A 26,851-nucleotide genomic window follows, 5' to 3' on the forward strand; every position below is an offset into this window, starting at 1 on the left:
AGAGCACTTCTGGCAGTCGCTCCTCTCTCCCCGGTTCCTACCCTGTGAACAAGGTGCTGGTGGGGAGCTGGGGGAGGCGCAGGAAGACTGCACTCCGGCCTGGCCCCTCACTCCCTCACCCGGGACCTGGGGCAGATCACCTGTCTGTGCTTCAGCGTCCTCATCTGGAAAATAACAGCACTTCCCTCACAGATTGTTTCCACATTATATGAGGGCATAAACCTCGTTTCCTCAATTCTAATACACTATCAATTTTAAGACACACAACATTTTTGGGTGGAAAAAAACCATTACATTGATTGTGAGACGGCCAAGTTTCAGGAAATAAAAATGTAAAAAAAAAAAAAAATTATACTCAAATTGAGGAAGTACAATAAATAAGAGTGTTTTGCCCCTTGGGGGAGTCTAGGCAAATGTCTCATCAGCGTACACGTTCCCTCTGTGGGGGAGAAGCTGCCATCTGTGTCCAGGTTTCCCTGAGCCGCCTGAAGTGAGGCTGCCTTTTCAGCCTTTCGCCTGATGCCCCCCACCCCTTCCCCAGTCAGATGCCAAGCCCAGAGAGGATCGGTTGGGGCCCATTGTGGTTTGCTTTTCGTGTGGAAATTTCACCGTGCAGAATATCAGAAAATACTTCCGAAATCTCTTCCATGAGTTTCTTTTGTACCTGACCTAGTGCCTCCCAACCACTTTCAGGTCACTGCACAGCCAGCAAGCAAATGCTAATATTTGCATAGTACTCCCGGGTAAAGGGAGGGGCAGGCAGGCCAAGAGGCCAAGTCCTTACCATCTGGAACCCATTCAGGGCATTCCAGTGCGGCCCACCTTTCCCAGTTAGTTTCTACAAAAAACCAAGCAGGAGGAGGAAGGGAAAATGAGAAAAGAAGAAAACTCTGGTAATGTTCACTGTGTTTTGCTGGAGAATTTTAAGGACATTTTAGGTTTTCAAAGTATTTCTTACAGTAATCGTCTGTTGTCTTATCAAAATACCCTTGAGCCTGTAGGTACCGTAAACAAAAGAGTTCTCCCCGTGGTTCTGACACAAGAACAGGCATCACAGGTCAGGTATGTACATATTCCCTAATGGCCTGAGGTCTGGGAATTTAAATGTAGGAAGTTCTCCAGGTGATTCTCTATGAGCCACCAGATCTGGGAACCACTTTGCCTTAAAGGCCCTTGGAGGGTTTCGCCTGGCACTACACCTTTTTTTTTAGGTAGCCTTCCTGATGTAGTGGTCCAAACCCAGTCACAGAGTAGCGGCGTGTATGTGCCCGGCCCTGCTCCAGGTATATAGGAGGATGCCACAATGAGAGGGGGTCCGCTGATCCGCTGGGCCAGAAGCTCAGCCCCCCAGGCCTGCAATGTTCTGTGAGCGCAGTGTATCTCGGAGTTTGGTTTAGGGACTGCCTGCGTCAGAATCACCTGGAAGCTCGTTAGAAAAACAATCTGAATCAGACTCTCAAATTTCGGACTAGTAATTTGAACTTTAAAGCAGCACTGGTCATTCCCATGCACATTGAGATTTGGGAACTGCTGCATATATGTGATTAATAATCCCATTGATCTGTAAAGGGTTAATTTCAAGGACAGCCCAGACACTGGGTCAAAGGCAGACCTTTTACTGCATAGGAACCATCCAGACACGCAGCTGGAATGGTTCTTTGAGTAGCCTGTATAGCATAACCAGCTTTGCTTTTAGTACCACCATTGGAGTAGTAACTAGGGAAGGGTATTGAGGCCCAAAAGTCCTATCAGTGAAGCCGATGATATGATGGCTTGAATATACGTAAGACCCAACTCATCCCACCCTTGTCTTAGTTTCATCTGGCAGTTGGGGTGTTTTTGCTTTGCCATAATGGGTCTCCCCATCAGAGTGGAGCTTCTAGAATAAGTAATTTTTAATTTAGGGTTCATGAGCTCCTGAAATTGCATGCAAAAATTTATGTGAATAGGTATATTTTCTAGGAGAGGGTCCAGAATGGCCAGATTCTCAAAGGCACATTTGACCCCGAGCAAGGAAAGATTATGGATTTGAACAGAGGGATTTTTAAAGGTTAGGATGGTGAAGGATTGAAAACACGGACTCATGTCCTGGTAAGGATTTCTGAATGTTTGCAAACTGAGCCAACTGCAGATTGAGATCTCCAGCGTGCCTCAAAAGGCATCTGGCTTCTCCCCTCTTTCCTTCCTGCCCCACCTGTTCTTCCTTCAGGTGTGTCTGTCTCTGTTTTTCCTCCCTGATCTTTTTCCCTGTTTTTGAACTCCCTGCCCCCATCCCGCCATGCTGCTGCCCCTCCTGACTATTCATCTCCTCTCTCGTCCTCTCCCTTGCTGACCTTAGTAGAAAGCAAATCACTGTTGTATTTGTTGTACCTATGGGATAACATCTTATGTTGGTGTTTCTTGTTTTTAAAATTAGATGAGTCGACCATTGAATATTTCTCTGAGAGAGGGAGAAAACAATACCTTGGGAACCCTGAACTCCTGGCTTTTTGGACTTGGCCCTTGATAGAAGGTTTTCTGTGGACAGGGGACCTCTCTCCTGCCTGGCTGCCGGAGGGCGGGAGCAGGCAGCCTCAGGCCTTCCTCTGTTTCTGATGAAGAAAGAGTGGCCAGAATCCCCTGCCCCGGCTCCAAGGCCCTCCTGCTATCTCCATTGAATTATTTTATTTGCTAGCTTTGGCTATGGAAAGCAGAGAGAGGAGCCATTAGGCTGAAGAGGCTGTGGGGACCTGGTCAAGGCTGCAGAAGGAAGCAAGAGCTGACACTGCCCAGCTCTACCCCTGTGTCCACTCCAGCTTTGTGAGCAGGAGGGTGTTTGGCCTCTGGGCTCCCTGGCCAGTGTTCAGGGGATGGATGCCTGAAGTATGAAGTCACTGGCTTGGGAGGGCCCTTTCACACTGCTGGGCCTCGCCTGCCTCAGCCCTCAGCAGCTGGGAGTTCCAGGGACACAGAGGGTGACACCCTGAGGGATGGGCTAGCGTAGCCACCTGTGCCCCAGCTCCTTGCCCTCCTTTGTTCTCCTCTCTGGCTGGGGGGAGTGAGCAGAATGCCCTCCATGTGGCAAATGACGGCACTTTCTGGCTCAAGCATTTTGGAGGTACCTATTGGCTTGAGAGGTATTGTAGTAGGTCTGTGAGGGACACAAAGGGAGATGTGCCCTCAAATCACTCACATATGAGGCAGCCATCTAGAGACCAGAGAACCAGATGGACAATCCGAGGATGCTGGGTGACAGGGAATATGGCAGTTACCATGGGTGCAGTCAGCAGGAGAGCGCTGCCTCCTGGGGGCGCGTAGTAGATGAAGCCCCAAATCATACACTTGAAAGTTATACAGTGAGGTCTGGCATGGGCCTCCCCTTCCTCTTCTCCCTTTTCCCCTCACCCCAGGGCCCAGATGGGGTTAGGACTAGAAGTTCCTGAACCTGCAGGAGAAGACCTGTTCACCATCCTACGTACCTGTCACTCCAGTCCCAGACCCTAATACTTGCTGGGGCTGGGCCACCAAAGTTCATCTTCAGGGACATGTTCTGCCACAGGCTTAGCCCAACCCCAGCACACAGGCACCCTCTGCCCAGGACAACAGGGGGCAGAGCCAGCCCCTGGCACACCTCCGTGGAGGCTGCATTTGCCCTCTTGGCCCTGCAGAGAATGGACAAGTGGCTGTAACTGGTGGCCCAGTTAGAAATACTGCATCTTATTTATTACAGTTGTCAGAACCGTGGCTCAGCTATAATTTATCACTTGGACTTGGTCAATTTTGTTAGCCTTTCTGAATGCTCTCTTCATTTCTGCAAATTAGGTAATAATGCCTACCTCATGGGGTTGTCAAAGCATAACTAAGATGTTATAGGTAAGAAGGCTAGTGTCATAGCTGGCACATGTGGGTGCTCAACAAGTAGTTATCATTATAGTTGTTTATCCTGGAAAAATAGCTCCATGGAGGCCCCTGGGCTATGCTCCATGACAGTACTTCTCAAGCCTACAATCTTGGGATGTTGTTAAAATGAAGATTCCAATTCTTCAGGTAGGGGCAGCGGTGGTGGGGATGGGAGAGGAGAGAGCTGAGATTCTCATTTCTAACAAGCTCTCAGGTGATGCGCAGGCTTTCTTCCAAGACCATGCTTCACATAACAAGGTATGTCCCTGGGCCACATCAGCCAAGTCCAGCCTAGAGGAATGTCACCCTTTCTTCCTTCCCTTTGCTCTTCTCTCTACACTCCCTGGTCAGTGGGCCATCAGAAAACTTTCCTGGCTCTACTGACAAATACTCCAGACAACAGGTGTGCTTGGGGACTCTCCCAGGTAGGATGTATGGTTCCCCTACCCATTGAGCACCCCCAGTGATTGCATCCATCTGGAGATGAGGAGAGGATCCAGAGGGAGGAGGGAACTTGTCCCTGACTTTGAGGAGATCCTAATGATGGGGAGTTGACACAAGGATACTTTCTCTCTTTAAGTACCCTTCAGAAAGGCTTTCAAAGGACCACAAAGGCAGAGGAGCCCCCTGGAAAGGAGCATGCTGGAACAAACTGTGTCCTGTTCCCCCTCTCAGAGCCAGAGGGTCTTGAGTGGGAGCAGTGCACCCTGGCAGCCCCCTCCCTCTGTGGTCTAACATTCTAATGTCCTTTGATACCAAATCTTCTGCCACAGGATTCTAAGAGAGCATCTGCCCCATTTCTTTCTTGGCTAGGACTTGGGGTAGGGGAGAGCTGCCCATGGCTGCAAAACTGGGGGGTCTGGGAGTTTGAATATTTTCAGCATGTTTCTTGGCAGGAGGGCCCCTTGACCATCCACCCCCTTCCCAGCTGCCTGGAGAGGGTGTCCAGGCAAGAGTGGGGCTGGAGAGTGGCTCACAGGTCAGAACTCTTGACTACCTCTGGAGGCCAGAGCTGTTGCAGGGGGACCACCAGTGGGCTAGGATTATTTTGGGATGTGGGAATGTGGGGTTTGAGCAGGATGGGAATTAGAACACCAGAGGTAGGGACAGCCAGAAGGAGTAAGTGGTGGCTGGGAGGAACCCACAGCCAGGGTGGAGACTTCCTGTCAAAACAGTCACTTATCCTGGCTGGAGAGTGCATTCCTTTCCCCTAGGAGATAAGAAGGCCAGATTTTCCTTTCTCAGGGTTCCTTTGAGCTCAGAGCTGCTTTGGGCAACCAGCGGGGGCTCTACAGGCTGGGGCAGGGTGGGGGGCCTCTGCAGTCCCCTTGGTAGGGCCCCACGCTGACCAGCTCAGCTCCTGACTCCCCTCCCACACTCCTTGCACCCTTGGGAGAGCACTGACCCCAGTGTGGGAGCCAATGGTTGAATCCTGTCTATGCTTCAATTTTCTTACCTGAAAAATGCACCTACTTCATCGGGTTGTGATGAGCTAGTCTACACAGAGCTCTGGGAATGGTGCTGGCACAAACCCTTGCTCAGCATATGTGGTCATCACTATTATTATCCCAAGATACTTCCTTGTTTCCTGCCCCCAGGTGAGCCCTGAGTGCCCTAACCTTCTGGGGCACCTGACAGTTCTTTCTTCTGTAGGCCTCTCCAGGCAAAAATCTCTTCTCACCTCAACTCTCTGACCCCCAGGCCATTATAGGAAAAGGTCATTAAGCATTTAAAGTAGAGCACATGTCAGCAGATGGAACAATTCCTTGGATATTAGAAATCTTTGTCAGGAAAAGGTCCATCCTTTCTCAACAAGTGAGGAATCCTTTGCTCAGAAGGAACCCCAGGACTGCCTGTCCTGTCCTCGATTGTGGGGGTTGGCAGGAGCCACTCTCCTTACTGGAACTATCAGCCACCCCCTCCCAAGGGGGCTGCCCTGAGATCACCCCAACCGGGGCCCTTTATCCCCTGAGTTGCCCAGCTCTAGGCTTTTCCTGCTGCTCCCGCCAGCCAGCCAGTTATCCCGAAGGGTGGAGGCCTTCCCCAGGGGCCTGGAGGCTCCAGGCTGCTCCTCCCTGTGCCCTCTGGGCAGGCCCAGCCCCACTTCTGACTTCCCTTCTGGCCACTGCTGGAATGCCCAGCCCTCCCTCTGTGTATTTTCTCTCTGGGTGGGGGCCTGGGAGCTGGAAACCCTGCTCACATCCTCTCCCCATCCCCCTCTTTGGAGGACCAAGCTCACTAGGGCTGAAGCCAGAGAGGAGGCTGTGGTCAGGGGAAGGCTCCCAGCTCACTGCCCAGAGCTCCTGTGGGGAAGAAAAGCTGTACTGTGGGTGGGTGCCTTGGGGGCCTCTTCAAAAACTATCGGATCTCCTCTTCCATCTTCCATAATCAATACAGTCCAAATCAATACAGCCCAGTTGAGTTCAACTTTAAAATTTTTATGGAGCATCTAAGTGGACCAGGATTGTTATGACCCATTTCAAAGAAAGGCCAGCCCGTGATGACTTGGTACTGTGTGGACTCCAGCTCAGCCCTAAGCGAGGTTTACTGTTCCATTTGCAGTTCTCCATGCCTTTCGAGCAGCTGACTTCCATTTCTGAACTAACTGCATTTTCCCCAGTTGTAGAAATGGGCCAGTGAATTAGATCATGAAGTGTTCCTATCTGCCCTGATGGAGAGCACTCGTGACACTGAAATAATGGAAGATGTTATGCCAGTACTTGTCATGCATGATTGCTTTGATTCATTAGCATGTTAAAATGTGGTAGTTCTGGAGTGTGTGGTGTATCAATAGCCACAGAGAAAGGGAAGGAGTGTCCAGGAGGTAGAGGGTGGCGCTGACATGTCTGGAGCTAATTTGGGATTTTACATCTGCCATTGGAAATCAGTAGTGTGTTTGGACGGTGTATCCTGATTGTTGAGAATGGGCTTCTGGTTTGGCAACTTTCAGGATGAGCAGGGTTATGAAAAACCAGCTAGTACGCTACTCTCCTGCTGCTCTCCGTCACCTGGGTGCTCATTAGGAATGCAGGATCTTGGGCCCATTCCAGACTGAGGGGCAGAATTTGCATTTCACAGGGGGAAGTGCTCACCTACAGTCCCACAGTGAGTCTGCTGGGGGAATCCAGGCGGAACCCAGGTGTCCTGACTCTTGGTCTTGTCATAGTTCCCCCCTCCCTCCCCAGAGATCTTTGGGGCCCTCATTCCCCACACAAAGGAGGAGAATAGCTGGGACTCCTCCCAAACCTACACATTTGGATGCATCCTTCCTCCTCTGACCTGTGGCTGCCTCACTCCCCGCAGCTTCCAGGAGCTAATACCAAAGCCCAGAGGAGGAGAAACCCCAGAGACCAGCCCCGGTGCCGGGGGCATGCTGGGTTAGCTGCCCTTCTCCATCCACCTCAGACCATCTGGGGTGGGGTGGTATCTACATAAGTGCATGTGCGTGTGGGGGCTGCTTGGGCAGGAGCTCTGTGGGCACTCAGTGGCAGGATGGGACCCTGGACACTCCCTTTCTCCTTCACTGACCTCTCTTTGTCAGGCTGTCATTGCAGACTCATTGCCCCTTCCCCCAAGATGCAGACCTCTGCCCTCATGAGGCCATGCCCCAGAGCAGTCCAGGTATAAAGGACGCTGGGCAGTCCCTCCTGGGTTCCAGTCCAGCTCCACCATGGAGTTGGGCCTTAGGAGGAGTTGTGTCTACAGCATAATGCTTGAGCTTTGGAAAAGGCACCCATTGTGTGTTTTCCTCAGGGCACACCTACTGTACTTCCTCTTCCTTTGGGATCCTCAACTTGCTCTTGGTGGCCTTCTCTTGCCCTGCCAGAGCCCCTCCCCTCCCCCACCCGAGGTGTTGTCTGGGATGTGTGTCCCTTCCCAGAACCTCAGCCTCTCCTTTCCTTTCCCTTGTGGAGTTGCTCTTCCTGTGATCTCCCAGGCCCAGCCTGCCCTTTGGGTCTGGGCGGTGGGCCCCTCCCTGCCTTCCTCTTTCTCTGGCCCTTCCTCCACTCTTTCTATTCCTGGTTGGACCAGCCTCTTTTATTGTCCATTCCCAGGAAAGGGCTATCTTGCTGGTCAAGGGGTTGGGGATGGGAGCCAAGAAGAAAGCCAGTGCCGGAAGCCCCCCTCCCCTCCTGGAGCCCGCAGCTCACAGCGGGGTGGCGGCTGGAGTGCCAGTCATTTTTAGAAATCTTGATTTCTAAATTAGTCAGTGGTCGCAATCTGACATCCACATGTGGGGGCCGATGACTTCCGGACTGTCTCTTCTAATTTCAGCAGACCCCAGAGGCAGGGACCGCAGGGGTGGGGGAACCACAGGTGCCACGGAGAGCTTCCTAGCAGCCACCTTACCAGAGGGTTTGGGGCCCAGCCCAGCACTGAGGGACCTGTGCTTTGTCACTGCTTGTGACCAAGGCTGACCATCTTTGGCCAAGGCAAGGTGGGATCCCATGAGCACCCCTCTGAGCAGACAGTGGACCTGAAGAGCCACAGTTCAGTGATGGCATCCCAAGAAGCTGTGTTACACGAATTCTGAGGGGAAAGGCCCAGCCTTTCTGCAGACAGACCCCCAAGTGTCCTCCCTTTGCCAGCTCTTGCCTGAGTTTTGTTGTGATTTGTTCTTTCTGAAAGCACATAGCTCAAATGGAACCAAAGTATTTTTTTCTGTGGCTATAGAAATAGCTGGTCAGGTCAAAGCCATATACATTCATACACAGCAGTTTCTGGCACTGGGCATCCCAGGCCTTTCAGATTTGGTAGTTGCTGAGAGGACCCCAGCCCAACTCCCCTGTTTTACCGGAAGAGGAGCTGAAAGGCAAAGGAACAATTTTTAGAAAACCTGGAGAAACAACTCTGGGATGAATCACAAAGAAATGGTATGGTTGATGGAAAACTGAATTCAGGCAGACCTGGAGTCCAGGCTGGGCTCTGCCTCCTGCCAGCTGTGCAAGCCCCAGCTACGCACACCCCTCAGCTGGTGCCGTTCCCCAGGTGGGCCCCCCATCTGCCCCGCAGATGGAGAGCCGGATGCTGTAATCTCGGGGGAGTATCTCAAGAGGCTGATGGAAACCTGTGCTGCTCACATCTCTCTGTGAGGAAGGGCAGTGCCAGGGCCGGCTCAGGGCCTCCTGGAGCAGATGCAGCGGCTGTAACACAGGCAGGTCTGGCTGCATGACCTTGGACAAGATTCTGCACCTCCCTGAGCCTGGTTTCCTCACCTCGGAGCTTGCAGGGTAGTTGCGAAGATCAATGATGACTTTGTAGAGAGCTTAATACCCAGTGGCTGGCATGTTCGAGGTGCTCAGTGAGCGGCTACTCATCATTATTCTCAGGACTCCAGTGTAAGAGGTCATGGCCCTGGCCAGTGTGGCTCAATGGTTGGAGCATTGGCCCTTGGACCAAAGGGTCATGGGTTTGATTTCTGGTTAAGGGCACATACCTGGGTTGCAGGTTCGACCCCCTACCCTGGTTGGGGCATGCACAAGAGGCAGCCAATCAATGTGTGTCTCTCACATCTCTCCCTCTCTCTCCCTCTCTCTCTCTCTCTTCCCCCACCCCCTTTTCCTCCTCTAAAAAAAATCTCCCCTTTCACTCTCTCTAAAAATCAGTGGAAGGAATATCTTTGGGTGAGGGTTAACAACAACAACAACAACAAAAAGAGATCATGGCAGCAGGTGTCTGCTCAGGCCAGCTAACCATACCCCAAGCCTCAGCCAGCAACTGCAAGCCAGGCAGAGACATCAGTGCCTGCCCCGGTGCCCGCTCTGCATAAGCTCAAGGCCCAGGTGGACCACCCAGCTCAGAGTGTGGGAGAGAGACTGGGGTCCCAGGAGGTGGTGTGAGGGCCGGTCAGCTCAAGCCTATGTGGGGGCTGGCTCAGGACTGGGGACCTGAGGTGTGGTACAGAGGTTGTGGGGTAGAAATCACAAGGGCCTAGGAAATAAGGCAAGTCCGCCATGTAAGCCTCTGGGGCCCCTTCTCATCCATTGGAAAGTGGCGCATGTGAATGGCAGGCCATGGGGTCTGTCCCTGCTTGAGTGAACTTGGTCAGAAAGTCATAAAATGCTCTCTGGCCTTGAATTCTGGTTTGAGGGAGATGAGGGCAGGATCTGACCTCAGAGCCCGGTTCAGAGACCTCAGGCTGTGTTCTGCAGATGTGGCTGGGGGCTGGGGTGTGCTTTCTCTCTCTCACTCGCTCGTTTTGTTTTTGTTTTTCCTTTTTTTGATCCTTACTTTATTCACCCTGTTTTACTTATGTTTTTCTCATAAACCACTGAAATCACTTTGAGAAGCAGGGGGAGTAGAGATGGAAAAAAAAAGATATTTGTTTATAGATAAACTGTCTGGAGAAAGTGAGCTTTCAATTATGGGATGTTTTGTTTGTTTTTCTAAAAGATATTATATTTTGATGGCAAGTTGATTATGCTCATTAAAGACAATGTGGAAAACGCGTAAACATAAAAGGAAAGACAAAGAAACTGCCCCTAATTGCGTTTGGTATGTTTGCTTCTAGTCTTTCCTTGTCCATGTACAAATTGAAAGTTTTGGGGGTATTTATGCTATAAACGGTATCCAGTTTTCTTACTTAACATATATACAGCATGGATAGTTTTCTATATTACTAAAAACCCTTTATAAGAGTTTGAAATATTTCAGCCCCCATAGTTAGACATTTAGACCCATTTTACATTATAATAAATAAAGCATTGTCAAGCAGCTTAGTCCATAAAGTTCTTTTCAAAGTCAAGGTTATTCCCTTGAGAGCAGTTCAGACTGGCCTTGGAGGAGAGGCTGGGTCAGCAGGGTCGGTGTGAGTGTGCCTGTGAATGCGTGAGGGCTGCATTTCCCTCTGCCCCCAGAGAGAAGGGGGCTGAGGCAGGCTCCTCCCAGCCCCCCGTGGGAGCCAAGTGACTCATCCTCTCATCTGTGGTTGTGTTGGTGGGATGGAGGCAGAGGAAGGGCTTCCCAGTGACTCATCTATGGGGCCTGAAATCACTTTGACCCTTCAGGCTTACAGGCCTGGTGACCAAATACCTGCCCATGTCAGGGCCCCCTTAGGGGACGGAGCCCCACGGAGCCTGATGAAGTGTTTATGTCCCACACGCTGGCCTGCCTGGTGCACTCAGCCTGCGCTCAGATGTGCTTTCAGACCTGAGCATCCTTCCAGCTTGGCTGAGCTCCGTTCCAAGGCAGGCTGGACGGGTTTTCTCCTCAGAAAGGCTAGCCACGGGGTCAGCCAGCGGATAAACTGCAGTTAACTTAGCTATTGTCGCTTTTTTGTTAACGTGGGGAGGACTGGCTGTGACAATGCCAAACCATTCAGAAATGTTGCACAGTTCCTGGGATTGAATGTCCCCCAGGACAGATTCCGTGTTCAGAAAAGAAAGCTGTCGACAATCATTTTAAGTCCCGACCCAGCTCCCAAGGGTCTCTTGTGCTTCACTGTGCTTTCATTTTATTTTTTATTTTTTTGGAAAATATTTTTCCTATGAAGTTATGAATCTTAGAAGCTGTGGGAAGCTCTGGAGATCTCACTGGACTCATCGGAGAGCAGGGGCTCTTTCTCCAGTGGATGTTCAGGGTGAGGTTAAGCCCTGAGGCAGGTGGAGGACAGGCAGGAGGAGATTCTGCCACCCCACCCTAGGGGTCGGCTATGGAGTGACGGCCCAGTGCCCATCCACCGTGATTGCAGGGGTGGGGGGAGAAGGGGCAGGATGGGCTTCTCTTGGACTGTAGTTAACAGGAACAAACCAACTCATTCTTAGAGATGAGCTTCAGAAGTGCAGCTGGAGAGCCCGCTTATTCCTGAGCCCAAGAATGCTGAACTCGTCTCTTGAAATTTCACAGCCCCCTAGCATGTCCATGGATGCTGTTCAACCTGGCTTCCTTTGACAAAGAAGCAAAGTGCCTGCAGGATTAAAGCCACTTGAAAAATTTCATTCAAGTCAATGTACAGAATGTTGAAAATGCATTGAAGAAATCAGATCTGAGATGTCCCCTCTGTAAAGGAGTCTGTGAACAAGTCACACTGAAAGTGTGGATGTGGGACGTGCCCTGAGCTGAGATCTGGGGGAAAGATTCTTTTCAGTGTGACCCATATTCACAACCTATCTGCTGTGTCCCAGGTGCAGTGCTTGACTCCAGGGGACGGAGATTTGTAAGACTGGACTTCTTGCCCCAAGGAGTCTAGTTGGGGAAAGACCTAATATGGCTGATCATGGTGCCATCTGCACCCGGAAGGAGGAATTGATTCTGATTAGGGAGCTCACGTAAAGCCCAAAGGGAGCAACCTTTGATATGGGCTTTACGTGAGTGGGCACGATATTGATGCTCAGAGCTGTGGGAGGAGGGTCTGGGAGGTGTGGGTACCGGGATGGGCATTCCTGGTATCTGTGGGACTGCTGGGGAGAGGGAAGGGCAAAGGGTGAATCAGAAATGGTGAGGTGTTGCCAGGCTGTGGAGGGCTTTGACATTCATCCTAAGGAATTTGGACTTCATTCTGTAGCTAATGGGGATCCATGGAAACATTTCCAAGCAGAGGGGTCACTTAATTTTGTAAATTAAAAGCAAACACAAATACATGCTCATTGAAAGAGTTCAGCTATACCAAAGTCTAGAAGCAAGAAACCGAAAATGCTCCCATTCCCAGAGGTGATTGCTGTGTCTACAGGTGCAGACACACAAAAGTCAAGGAAGGAAGATGATTCTGTCCCACCTTCTCTCGCTCCAGAAGAGAGGACTGTAACCCTGGGACGCCTGTGCTGTACCCTGTCGCTTGGCTCACGTTGCTCCCCTGTGTGTATTTCAGATCATGGTTTTATCGGATATTCACCGGAACTGCTGCACAACAACACTCTGCCAGATTACAGCCCCGGGGAGTCTTTTTTCACTGTCTTTGGGGTGTTCTTTCCAGCAGCTACAGGTATTGTAATTTGGACTCTTTCTCATGCTCACGTTGGGGGTATAAATACTTGGTTCCTAAAACTCAGAGTCATAACTGACCTTCACATGCTCTTAGGATGTATATCTGACTGTAGAGATATGTTAGCCTTGACTGACAGGTAACATTTACTCCTTCGTAATCCCTGAAGGCGCCCAACGTGATTTAATCTTCCTTAACCCCTTTGCTTACACATTGACACCTCTGGGCCAAGTCAATAGAGCTGACAAGCTTCTCTTAGGGCTGAGCAGGATCATGCTGGGGGCCTGGACTGGAAGCAGTAAACTAATATGCTGATCAAATGATCCATAGGAAATAACTGTTTGCTGGGGACTGGGCTTGTCCCCAGGGCACAGACTCAGACGCGCATTTCACCCTTGATGAGGCTGTGTTGGTGCCCTGGAGGGTGGCTGATCTTTTCTCCTATCCTCCCCCAAATAGGACAGGGGTAGAAAGAGGAGGGGGAGCTACTAAAATGTCAAACATTTAAAAACCTGTCTACACCAGGTGTTGGCAGGGATGTGGAGAAACTGGGATTCTCACATGCTTTTGGAAAAGTTTGGTGGTCTCTTAAAAATTAAACGCACACCCAGCCATTCCCCTCCTGGTGGTCTCCTGCAGAAGATGAAAGCACGTGTCCATAGACTTGTACGTGAAAGTTCAAAGCGGCTTGATTGGTAGGAGTCCCAAACTGGAAGCAGCTCGCATATTCATCAACAGATGAATGGGTAAATAAGCGATGGTGTTGCCGTACAATATAAACTGCTCATCAATAAAAAGACGTGAACTATTGATACATGCAACACTATAGACAAATCTCAGAATAATTATGCTGAGTGAATGAAGTCAGACAAGAAAGGGTGCCTTTTTAAAAAGATACAATTGTAAAAACTCCATTTATAGAAGATTCTAGAAATTGCAAACTATAGTAGCAGAAAGCAAACCAGTGAATGCCTGGAAATGGGGGTGATGGAAGCAGGAGGGGTGGACAAGAAAATTTGGGGCAATGAAAAACACATTCTTGACTATAGTGATGGTTTTACAGGTCTATTCACCTGTCAAAACTTTTCAGATTGTTACTCTTTGAACATGTGCAGCTTATGTTAGTCATTCCTCGGTAAAGCTGTTAAAATGAAAAAAATAAAAATAAAAACAACTTTAATTACCCTTCCACAGTCCCTCAGTTTTTCCCCTCTAGCAATGGCCCCTTTCTTCTTTACAGCTAAACACAGAGCTTTGTCTGTAACCCTGCCCTGAACCCCATCCCATGTTCCTGTTTTCTGTTCACTCCTCTGTTCTCTCTTTTTATAATTTCAAGACCCTCTCTCCAGTGAAGTGGTTCCTTTCAAAGTCATCATTTTGACATGACTCAGTTTGTGGGCATTCAGTTTGTCTATGTGCCTGACCTCTCAGGAGCATTCTACCTACTCCTCCTTTTCTCTTGCTTTTTATGACGCACCACCCTTTTTATCTCCCTCCTGACCCTCTGACTTGCCTTTATAGGTGCACCCTCCTCTGCCTGCCCATTAAGCGTTGGGGTTCTTTAGGTTATGCCTGGGCCCCCTTCTCTCCTTTCTTTGCTGTTTGCCTTGGAATCTCATCTAGGCCCATTGTTCAGTGACCACCCATAGAGCTAATGACTCCCCAATTTGTACCTTCAGCCCAGGCTCTCTAAGCTTCACATCATAGTTTCAGTTGCCCACATGACATCTTCTCTTGAGTATCCCAAACCCAGCATGTTCAGAACCAAACCCACCCCACCTTTCCCCCAGCTGGTTCTTCTCCTCCACTCCTGATCTCAGGAAATGGCACCTCCAGCCAGTGAATTGCTCATACCAGCAGTGGGGAATAATTCATGATACTTCCTTTACCACCTACTCTATCCATCTGGACCACCTGACCACTCTCACCCAAGCTTCATCTTTCACCTGGATCATTGCAGTAGCTGCTTACCTGTTGCCTCTTGAGGCTAGGCCATAAGCATGAGCCCGGAGCTGGACCTCAGTACTGGCAGGTAGAATCTTGGTCCTCAAATCCAGGTGTACCAGAAATAGTGTATCTCTTTCATTTTTAGGAATTGAAGAGAGTCAACTTCTGACTCTAAGCCTTTATTCTTCCAGGATGACTGAAAACTGATGTCAGTCACTGGTCATGCCTCCGTCTTGCCATGCCATTCTGTTCCAGGGTCTTAGGGTCTTACCAAGTACCAAGGCATGTTAGGGGGGCTCTGGCTATCCATTATCTGTACACAGAGCCAGGCCCTCCAATTTTCCAGTCTGCACATCCCTTCAGGTATGTGCTCTTTGCTGCTTCTGAGCCACTTTGGGGGACTAGAAATCTGCTAAGCCTGGCAACCCCATGCTTAGAGTCTTTGCATTTCCCAGACCTTCCTTACTGAGGTCTTGCTGCCAGGGAGTGGGCCCTAGGTCCTCATTGCTCCAGATCCTGTGGGTTTTTCTCTCCCTGGCCCCTGCTCCAGGGGAAGCCTTCTGTTTTATACTGGAGACACTCTGTCCAGGGCCAGTTTCGTGGGTATGAGCCTGTGCGTTCACACTGTGCCCCAAGCTCAGGGGGCCCCATAATGGTTTAATGCTTTCCTCTTGATAAAATTCTTAATAATTTTTGAAGCAGGGATGCTGTCTTTTTATCTGCACTGGGCTCTGCAAACTCTGTTTTTCTCAGCCATTCTGCTGTTTCTCTATCTTCTAAAATTTCCTAAGGGCCTGGGATTTTGAGAAACAGAGCCCAAAGCAAGTTCTACTTCTTCCCTGCCACATAGCACCCCCAAGACAATAAAATATAGTTGACCCTTGAACAACATGTGTTTGAACTTTTTGGGTCCACTTATATGCAGATTTTTTTTTTTTCAATAAATGCATATAGTACTGTAAATGTATTTTCCTTATGATTTTCTTAATAACATTTTCTTTTCTCTAGCTCTCTTTTTTGTAAGAAGACAGTATATGTACATATGACATACAAAATATTGACTTTTTATGTTACCATTAAAGCTTCTGGTCAATAGTAGGCTAATAGTAGTTAAGTTTTGGGGGAGTCAGAAGTTATATGTGGATTTTTTACTGCATGGGGGGTTGGCATTGTTCAAGAGTCAATTGATAGGTTAACTTCCTTTTATTATTATTATTTTGTTAATTCTAACCCAAGGATATTTTTTCCATTGATTTTCAGAGAGAGTGGAAGGGAGATGGGGAGGGAGAGAGAGACAGAGAGAGAGAAAGAGAGAGAGAAAGAGAGAGAGAGACATCGATGAGAGAAACACATCGATTGGTTGCCTCCAGCACAAGTCCCATCTGGCGCCAAGGATCAAACCTGCAACCCAGGTATGTGCCCTTGACTGGGAATCGAACCCTTGACCCTTTGGTGTGCGGGCCGATTCTCTAACCACTGAGCAATGCCAGCCAGGGCAGCTTCCTTTTGAATAGAAAGAAAGGGAAAGGGGGAAACAGAATAAAGGCAATTTAAAAAAGAAGTTAACATCTGAAAGTATATTCAGCTCCCCCTCCCTGTTCTCCTGTCTCCTGACCCACTTGGAGCCCACATTCAAGGGGCTTCCCACCTGGGCGTTTCCTTGGGCCTGACTGTGAGCCCTGAAGCCAAGTCAAGAACCCCTGGGGCAGATGCCAGGTTAGCACTTACACCTGAGGCAGGGCTTGGGCTCCTTGGCTGGCAGCACTCCAGAGGGTGTTCTTCTCAGGCACCCCCAGGAGCCGCCTCAGTAATGTGACTCGCTGGGCCCTCTCCACACTGTCCCATGGCTTCCTTTGTTTGCCTGTCCAAGCCCTGCCTCTTAGTAAGAGGGGAGAGAAGGGCAGGGGGCGACAAGCCTCCCCTACAGTGCTTCTCCCTTCAGTAGGGAATTCGCAGAGCCTCAGATTCAAAGGTGCCACCCAGTAGCCCAGAGTGTGAGCTGGACTAACATTTGAGATCAGCTTGTCCAGCAACTGCCCGCCTTTTCCTCCACGTTTGTTTTTGATAATTGCACTAAAAACCTCACGTACACTGGAAAGTCTGAGATGCCTCCCGGGACCAGAGAGGAGTAGCTCTGCCCTTTCTTTGAGGAAGACTGCTACCTAAGAGTATTGGTCAAGCTTTATTTTCTGTGGTTGAAATTCTGAAAATATTATTTTGTAATACTCCAAATATAAACTTCTAATCCCGACCTAACTGTCTGCACAGGCTTCTTTCACCCCGCCCCTCCTAGGGGATATGCTGCCCTGTCCCTGTTACCCCCTCAGCCCAACCAGCTGAAGAATCGCTGATCTGATCCTTTCTTTGACCGCCTGGTAAAGGAAGAGCACGCAGCGCTTTATGAAGGGTGGCTAAGGGTCACCCAGCTAACTGGTGGCTGAGCTGGGCCGCCGTCCTGCTGCGGAGCATTGCCTCCCCTGGCTCTCTGTCCGTTTTCCAGGGGCCCCAGTGTAAACATGGTAGGCAGGGTGAACAATTTGTATCACTTGGCTTTCCCCTGGCAGATGTTCGGTGAAGCTATGAAAAGCATGGATGATTGGCAGTTTCCATGGTGATGGATTTGCCAAGGATTAGCTCTGAGTGAGTCATGGCTGGGGCTCCCTCCAACGCCATCCTCTTCTGGAACAAGAGAACCTCTAGGCTGTGGGGAGGGGAGAAGAGTTTGGAAGAACAAACACTTTAGCCCTCCCCCCCGCCTCCCCTGCATCCCATCTCCAGCCAGAGACATATTGTTTAGGTTACTTCAGAGATTTTATCCCAAAGGCAGGAGACTTTCTGGGAAGAGCAGCTGAAGACTAGGTTTTGGTGGCTCCTCTGGATTTCCAAACCCTGTCCTGTCCTTCTGTCCTCGCTGCTCCACCACGCCCTGTGGAAGTGGCTGCAGGGTGGGGTTGGGGCCCTGGATAGACTGTGTATTTGCTTTGTTTTTAAAAGTACTTTCCTTCTTCAAGCTACACTACCAAAGTTTCCCTGAAAAACAAACATCTCTCCTTACAGGGTTTTCACACACACACACACAACACACACACACACACCCTACACTACACACACACACACCACATATACACACACACACACACACACCGCATACACACACACACCCCACATACACACACACCCCCTACACTACACACACACACACACACACACACACACACACACACACACAGACACATACATGCAGCCACTCCAGGGATCTGGGACCACAATACATGGAGGAACTAGAAAATGGAAATTTACTGGGAATAAGACCAGTATGTGAAATCATGTAACCCCTGTCCCCAAATCTCAAACTCTTCCTGGAAGGGATGAGAGCCTCTTGTGGTTGACCACACCCAGCATAAAAATGTAGCAGGGAAACCAATAGCCTTTACCCATCACCTTCGTGGTCAAGAGTCATGTTATTTCTGGGACATCCTTTGACCTCCCTGGCCCTGATTCCCTTTCCCAGCTCACACACGAGCACACCCTGGGAAGCTCTGGGACTCTGCTAGGCCCCTCTGGATTGGGGGCTGTATGCAGGACCCTCAGCCCTGGGCCTCAGTGCTGGCTCTGCCTTCAGCCTACCTCCCACATTCCTCCCCTCCCAAGGCATTCCCTAGGTCTCCTCCAAAGTTGTGTGTCTTGTGGGTGAGAAAAGAAAAACTTGCTGCACCAGAATGGGGTCCCCAGTTTAAAGAAGAGAGACCCAAGTAAGGACATCTGAAGACAGGGCTCACCCCTCTACATTCTGAACAGGAACAGGAGAAAAGAAGGAAGCTTTACATTTATTATATATGTTTATTTTTGTAATTTTATATATAGAATTAATTTATAATTTTATCAAAATCATGCAATAGCATACTATGCCGGGCACTGCGCTACTATGTCGGGCGCTATGCTGACTGCTTTAGAGTCTTTCATTTAAACCTCGCCACAGCCCCACTGGTTCTGGCAAACATAGGTTTACCATGAAGCTCATGAAATGCAGGCTCCCTTGTCCCTCACTTCTGTGAGCTCCTTCTAAAGCCCTGCTCCTAATTTCGTATTTATAACTCTATATTGTTGAAAAGTTTTAGACCCCATAGAACCTGGATCCTGCCATGGGTTCTACTGTTAATCCATTTTGAAAATGAGGAAACAAAGACACAGAGAGGTTATTTCCCCAAGGTGACCAGACAGTATGTGGTGAACCCCACTGCTTCCTACGTACTTTGGGGAGGATGCTGGAAGAGAGGTCTGGAGCTGCCTCCAACCCAGAAGACAACAAATCTATTTGATTCCTGGCATTTGAATGTCCATTATTTGACACTGTCTCTCTCAGCAGAATCTCTAAGGCATTGTTAGGCTGAGGACTGACAAATTCTGCCTCCAAGAATAGAGTGAAGAAGGAATTAAAGGTTCCTACAAGAAGAACTAAACGAACAAACCAATAAGCCACATGTGGAGAAGGAGTGGGGTTTCGAAATCAGGTGCAAGGTGAAGAGGGGCTCCCAGAGTCCTTAGGAAGCCAAGGGATTTCTGAGTGAGGAATGGAGCCCATCCTTCCTGAGTGGACATTTGTTTAGCACCTACTAGGTGCCAAGCTAGTTCATTCTAACTTTACAACAGTCCTGAAAGGTAAATAATCTTATGCCTGTTTTCAGATAAGGTTCAGAGCTACCAGCCTCCAAACAGTATTTGGGAAAAAAAAGGGGGGGGGGCAACTGATAAGATTTGGTGCATGGTGGATGTTCTACCTTAATTAAAAAGAAAAATAACAAATGTATGCACTTAAAAAGAAAGAAAATAGGCAGCAGAGAAACAATTAAGCTATAAGTGGAAAGAGAAAATTAAAGGTTTCTAAGGACACAGATTTGGATTGAAACGCTCCCAGGAGAAAGCTTGGGAGTTTCTTGAGAAGGAATAAATAGTCCTTTATTGAACTACCAACAGAAACCAGAAAGCCAAGAAAAAATATTAGGCTTTTTTCTTCCCCTTACTAATTTTCATTTTCAGGAACAGAAAAAGAAAAAGAGAGAGAGAGAGAAAGAAAGAGAAGAAAAGAAAACTGTGAGAAGTAGGATTGTGATAATAGGCAGCAAGCTTTTTGTGCCCTGGTTGACTAAGGGAGCAGGCAGAAAAAGATGACCACTATCTGCAAATGTTGGTAAGGGGTTACCTGACATTTATACTGGTTACTTTAACCAAGAGCTTATTTCCGAGATGTACAATGGATCAGTTCCTTTCCTGGCCATCCTTGTCTGTCGCCAGACCAGGCATTAGAGCCAGGGCTCCAAGCCTAAGCCTCCTGTTACCTGGTGCAAGCCATCCAAACTATAGGCATAATGTCCGTGCCCAGGAGGCTGTGGATGGTGCTGGAGGTTTAGCCTCATAAACCTAACTAGTAAAGTAAACCCAACACCATCTTACTTATACGGTAAAGCTGAGACAAGACAGGCTAAAAGGCCATCGAACTAGGGTAGAAGACCAAGTCAGAAGGCTTAAACCATATGAAGAGAGCTGTTTACCTGTCAGATGCTAACAGCTTGCTCCCTGATACAGGGAGAACTCTGGTTTGGGGTGAAGTGTTAACTGCTTCCTGGAACTGGCAGTGTCAGATCTGCGAGGTGAAATGTCCTGGATCAGGCACAGAAGAATGCTTTGGAACTGGTGACGATTATAAATATAATCGTGCAGGTTATAACTGATCAGTTCAGCCTTCTTGTGGGGGCGGTGACTCCAAATTAATCATGCAATTACTCTGTTTTAAAAAAGGAAATCCAAGAAAAGCATGGGTGTTAGGATGAAATGCAGAGACTAGATGATGTAGTGGAAAGAACACCGACTTGAGATCAGGAAACTTGCAGATTAGTGCTGGTTCTGCTGGCAATTAGCTCAAACACTAGGGCAGAGTCACTTTTCTTCTTTGGGTCTCAGTTTCCTCATCCGAGGAAATAAAAGGTTGGAGAAGATGATCTGTACCTAGATAGCTATTGAAAACAATTTTAAGGACCCTGCTGAGAAAAGTGTAAAGGTCAAATAGTAATTACAAAACAGACAGTGTTGCCCAAACTGTGGTTCATGGAACACTAATAATGAATAGTGTTTTTTTAATTATTTTTAATTGTTCAATTGTCAAAATAAGTTTTGGGAAACACTGTGCTATACTTGTCTTCTTAGTGATGGACAATGAAATTAGCACATTACAGGCACTGGTAAGTCTGGCAGTTAAAACCTTGCTAAGCTTTTTAAAAAAACCTGTAATATTGTGTTTGTAAAACATCTGGACACTAATGCTCTGGGAAACCGTATCCATTCTGTGACACCCACCCGAAATCTAGCTCTAACATTAGCAATAACATTTTTAAATTGCACCAGAAGCAGAAAGAAAGCAAACTTGAGAATCTTTGACGAGCCTGGGCAAAACATACTAAATCAAAGTAATTCTTTCTAGATCTAACTGGCAAGCAAGACATTTATAATTCACCAGAACTAGAGATAATCTGCTCAAGAATCGTGTAGTCAAACAAGGGCAAAGTTCTGGAAGCAGCAGCTGCAGCGTGCCAGCCAATCTAACGTATGACAGATCACCCAGTTACCCTCGCAAGCGTCACCCACACGGTTTCCTGTCTGGAGTACAAGTTGCCTCCATTTCCTTGTCTCTGGCGTTTCATGTCTGTGCTACTGACTATCTTACTTTCTGGCTTTTCTCAAAAGCCAACTGTCTAGGCTACCTGGATCTGGCCCATTCCTGAGGGTGGCCTGTGTCAGTGCTGGTCCCCCTCTCCTCCCACTGACCAGGATCAAAGCGAACTCCACACCAGGCCAGGGAGTAGGACCTACAAAGGTTGGGTCATTGACTGTGTAAGGAACTGTGGCAGAGGAGACCAGGGCATTTGTTATGAAGACAGAACCTGTTCGGAAGCAGGAAACAATTAGGGTTAATCAATCATTTTCCTACACAGAAGGGTATATTACAGCGGCGGAGTTTGCATAGGTCTTCATTTATTAACTTTTGTAAATCATCTGAAGGAAGGTGTACAGAATGACATGGCAAAGAATAAATAGCAGGAGGTAATCTCACAGAGCTGAATGAACTGCCAGGGCTTGGGGGCAGAGTGAGGCCTTGCAGTGGGAGGCAATGTGGGCAGGCAGGTGAGGCTCCAGTCAACGTGGTGACGGGCGGGAATGTTGGCAGAGGGTCAGACTGGGGAGGTCCAGGAAGGGGTAGTGATAGAGTTAGTGGGGCTTAGGGGTCAGGTAAACATGGAGATTTGGCCAGGGGTGCCCTTGGCACCAGATTGTTCTACCCCTTGAGCAGAGCCTCAGCAACAGGACCTGGTCCCAGGAGTGCTGATCAGAGTAAGGCACGTCCTGGGCATGCCTTTTTTGATCCAAATAAGTCCTGATCATGATAAAAAATAAAATAGTACAGGGGTACTTATGATATATAGCAAGTCTCCCACCCACTCCTTACCATTCTAAGTTCCCCACCATAGGGGCAACCACTTTTAATCAGTTTTAGAATTTTGGGAGTTAACTGTATATCACCAAACCATTTGCCTATACCTGTACCTTGATTAATCAGTCAGGTATAATCAATTGATTCCATGCTAAGAAATAGGAGAGTTTAGCTTACTTACATATTACTCCATCCAATTCCCAATTTTTGAGTTATATTTTAATTTTTAGTTCTTTTTGGTTACCTTTATAACTTTATTATATTTTAATTTATCAATTCTAGGCTAGATCCTTTCACTCCTTATTGTTGGTGTGGGAAATTGATTCTTTGTTGTGTTTTAAGATTAATGTATTACTTTAGTTATCTCAAGGGAATATCCAAGTTTAAGGGAATCTGTATAATCCTTTTATATTTGCATTTTAGACCAATGTCAGGGAAGCCATAACAAGTTGGCTATTAGCAGGTGAGTGGACAAAAATTTCATGAAAACTGTAGTTTACAACAAACAGTTTCACACACATACATTCAAATCTATTGAAAAAAAAATTTTTGTCTTAAGCTTACAAGTCAACAGTCTTCATAGCTTCAAAGACAAACTGCTCAATATTTTTGGAAATTTCCTTGCTCTTCTTAGCAAACAGTTAAAAACTCCCTTTTATGATGACAAGAACAAATATAGAGTTAACTTAAAATGTATTGTAACTGGTATATAAATATTTTCTACCTTTTTCTTTATCTACCTAACAAACTTAATGGTTAGTTCTTCTTTCAATTTTTCTTATTAAACTAATTGAAGGTTGTAACATTCAAGCCAGTCCTGAGTGAGAATCATGGGGCTTACATTTTGTTTTCCACAGCGTAACAACAAAAATATTAGTGTTCTTTCTCCTCCCTCTACTCATCTTCCCTCTTTTCACTTCCTAATATTGGTTAGCTATAGCTTCCCTTTTACTTCACCAAACTAGGTAATATTTGCATTCTGTTTTGTAGTTATAGTTATGTCCTGTGTGCTTTGTCTATAGGTCAAATTTTAGGAGGTAAAAACAATTCACATGTACACTATTGTGACTATGTAGCTATTGTTCATGGAAGAGCAAAGTAGTGGCTAGAATTCCATTCCTTTTGCTGTGATGATGATGCAGTCCTTGTGCCACTTAGGGGAGAATGTTCCTAATATCAGCCAAAAGGGTTAATTTTTCTTAAATTTCAATGGTTATTTAAAATGTCACACTTACTTTATATTTAGACCTTGATTTTCTTGTTTACTTTTCCTGGAGTTTCAATAACCATTTTTTTTCTTATTGCCGAAATATATAGTAAACATTCTTAAAATCATTCAGTTTGTTCGTTGTATTGTCCATTGTGTTGACTTTAATTTTTATCAAGAGGCATCCCTCTTGGGGTCTTTATCCTTCAGCTTCAATCCCTGCTGTCCTCTCTGTTGTACAGCTGTTATTCTGGGAGTTTACTCCAGTCCTGAGTTATCACGATTGTTTTCTGAATCTCATGTTTTCCTCCTTTATGGTTTATATCCTCATTTTGCTGGAGTATATGCTTTTGTACCTTCCTCAGAAACGGTATGTGGAGATAACTTTTCTGAGCCCTTGTTTGCTTAACTTCACTTTGACTTAATTGTTAATCTGGCTAAAATTCTAATTTCAAATTAATTTTTCCTCAGAATTTTAAAATCAGTGCTCCATTGTTTTCTGTCATTCAGTGTTGCTGATGAGAAGTCTCAATCACTCTAATTTTTGTTCTGTTGTAGGTGTTCAGTTTTTATCTTTGAAAATATTTAGGATTTCTCCTGATGCATGTAGGTGTGGGGGGGTTTCTTTGGTGGGGTTTTTTTTTTTTTTTTTTTGATTCTTTGTATTGTCTGCTTTATAGGACATGTCAACCTGAAGACATGTCTTCTTCAGTTTGAAGACATTTATTTCTATTACTTATCTGGTTATTTTATTTGTTTGTTTTCTCTGTTTGCTTTTTCAGGATCTCCTATTAGTTGGATGTTGCAACTCCAAGGTTTCTCCTCTATTGTATTCTTTGCTCAAATTTTCTACCCCTTCATCTTTCTGTTCTAAGTTCTGGAATATTTACTCAACGGTATCTTTTAGATCTTTATTACATTTTTAATTTTAGTGGTCATGTTTTTAATATTCAAAAGTTCTTTCTTGTTCTTGGATTATTTTTTGTTTTTCGTGGCAACTTTCTTTATAGATAGAATATTTTCTTGGATGTGTCTGGAGCTACTAATTAATGTTCCCTTCAAAATTCTCTTCTGTGTCCTGATTTTTATGTTTCTTCCAGCCCAGGTTGTTCTATTTTTATCAAGCATGTGTTTGTGTGTTTGTTCCTGGTTTTCATCACACAGCTGGCAATCTTTGGTTGCTGGCGTGGATTCCCTGCTGTAGTGCCTGTGGGTCTGTTTTCCTGATGGGGCTCCCTCTTCATGGGAAAGTAGACGGCAGCACATTTGTGAGAATGGCTGGTTCTGAGGAGGGCTCCATTTGGGGTGCAGACATCCGCACTAGCAGCCTTGGTTTTCCTTGGGCAGTTTATTCAAATCCCCTAGAGGAGCATTCCAAAGCTTTCTGTTCCTTCCCTTTCACTCTTTATCATTATCTGCATTTTCTGTGTTCCAGACATTGTCGGAAACCTTTCATCTACTTAAGACTCCCTGTCCCAATCCTCTTTGCTTATGGGCTTGTATTCATTTTTCCCCTTTACTACCCTTTCATTGGACCTTGGGAGGGAGGGGAAGCAGAGGAAAGAAAATGTGCCTAACGTGCCATTTTAAACAAAAAGTCCTTTAAGAATTATTTTTCCCTCATTTCAAAATGATTACTGTAGAAAACTGAGAAAATATAGATAAGTAATAAAATGAAAAGAGATTTTTTTCATCACCCAGAAATAATATTGTCAACATTTTAAAACATATTCCAGTTCCTTTTCCTATGCGTCTATTTATGTGTGATTATTTTTTACAATGGGATCATACCATATGTTCTGTTTTCTAATATGCCTCTGAAAACAAAACAATACCTTTTAAATATCTTTCCATGTCACAACATATTCCTGACAATATTGGTGACCTGGTATTTATTGAAAGATGTATCATCATTTACTTAGCCCATCTGCTATTTTTAGACATTAGGTTTTTTTCTAATTTGCACCATTGTAAAAAAGCATTTATAGACATTTTTGGCTAAATTTTTACTCACATCCTTGACTATTTACTTAGGATAAAATCCTAGTAGTGGAATTGCTGGGTCAAAGTATTGCTGGGCCCCAGGGTTGGTCCAGCCTTCAGGGTCATCTGTGAAACAGCCCCACACTAGCTCTCTGGCCCCAGGCTCTCCCTTAACTCCTCGCTCCACTTCACTTGAGCTTCTGTACATATTACCACAGAGGTGGGAGAGCATAATTTCTGGAGTCAGACAGATCAGTGTTGAATCATGGCTTTTACCACTTAGTAAATGTGTGGCCTTAGGCTATTTTAATTAACCTCTTTGAGTACTAGTTTCCTTTTCCATAAAACAGGGGAAATAATTCTACTCTTCTGATGTGGCTGTTGTGAGGATTAAACTAGATAAAAATGCATGTAGAGCACTTAGCACAGGCTTTGTCAGGTTGAAAGTGTCCATAAATCCATAATGATGGGGTTAGTCCATTCCTCCCCCTGAGCCATGCAGCTCGTCCTTCAAGGCCACACTGGAGATGCACCCACCCTCAGCGAGGCTTTCCTGACCAAGAAAGGGCTGGTAGAGCTCTGTGGGCTGGACCCGCATTTGATGTTCAGAGCACACTGCTTTCCCCTGTGTGTGTGTGTGTGTGTGTGTGTGTGTGTGTGTGTGTGTGTACAGAGGTGAGCAACTCCCCTCCTCACCACCCCCACGGTGCTGTCTCCCCCATCATTACTAATTGCTTTTCAGAAGTGTTCTTGGGAATAGCTGTGATGTCACTCAGTGTTGGTAGGATCAGGATTGGTCTTGAATTTGTTTAGAGCCTTTGGCAGCTCAGCAGGTTTGAATGTGGTCTCTGGCTCTGACTATTGGGTGGGACTTGCCCCCAGGACACCTGAACCCCAGTGTAGACGATGGACAGCAGAGGCAAGGAACTCTGTTGAACGCGCTGCAGTGGGAGGTTTGCTGAAGCTGAGCCTCTCCAGGGTGTTGACCAGTGGAAGGCAGAGCTCAGCATATGGCCTTGGGACCTTTGTGCAGCCTGCCAGATGCCTCCCTCACCCTCATTACTTTGCACTGGGCTATAAGATGCTTTTGTAGCCAGTAGCGTTTTCCTCAGCATCGCTCAACCCACAAAGGTCCCTTTCATGCCCCTGGATGCCTCCCCAGTTGCCAGGGGAGATTGTGAAGCAAGGTTTACAGAGCTGCAGATGGGAGGGCTGGCCAAGGGATAGCTTCCAGGAGGCGACCTGAGGAGGGCAAGGTGATTGGTGGCGTGCCCTGCTCACCCCTTTCCCATCTGGATGTCTTTCAGGAGTCATGGCTGGCTTCAACATGGGGGGTGACCTCAGGGAGCCCGCTGCCAGCATCCCCCTGGGCTCCCTAGCAGCTGTTGGCATCTCGTAAGTTCCCCTCAGTGGCATTTGGCTGGAGAGAGGA

General features: G+C 47.1%; 1 protein-coding gene across 1 annotated transcript in view; it reads left to right on the top strand.

Annotated features, from left to right (window-relative positions):
• SLC12A8 (solute carrier family 12 member 8) overlaps window positions 1–26,851 on the top strand; it is a 112,607-nt gene that overhangs the window by 52,252 nt on the left and 33,504 nt on the right. The window contains exons 6-7 of the mRNA XM_081138151.1: window positions 12,686–12,799; window positions 26,727–26,814. Coding sequence (XP_080994277.1) covers window positions 12,686–12,799; window positions 26,727–26,814 — 202 coding nt within the window. The remainder of the gene's footprint in view (window positions 1–12,685; window positions 12,800–26,726; window positions 26,815–26,851) is intronic.

Source organism: Miniopterus schreibersii (genome assembly GCF_964146895.1).
Source record: "Miniopterus schreibersii genome assembly, chromosome: 5".
Classification (NCBI taxonomy): domain Eukaryota; kingdom Metazoa; phylum Chordata; class Mammalia; order Chiroptera; family Miniopteridae; genus Miniopterus; species Miniopterus schreibersii.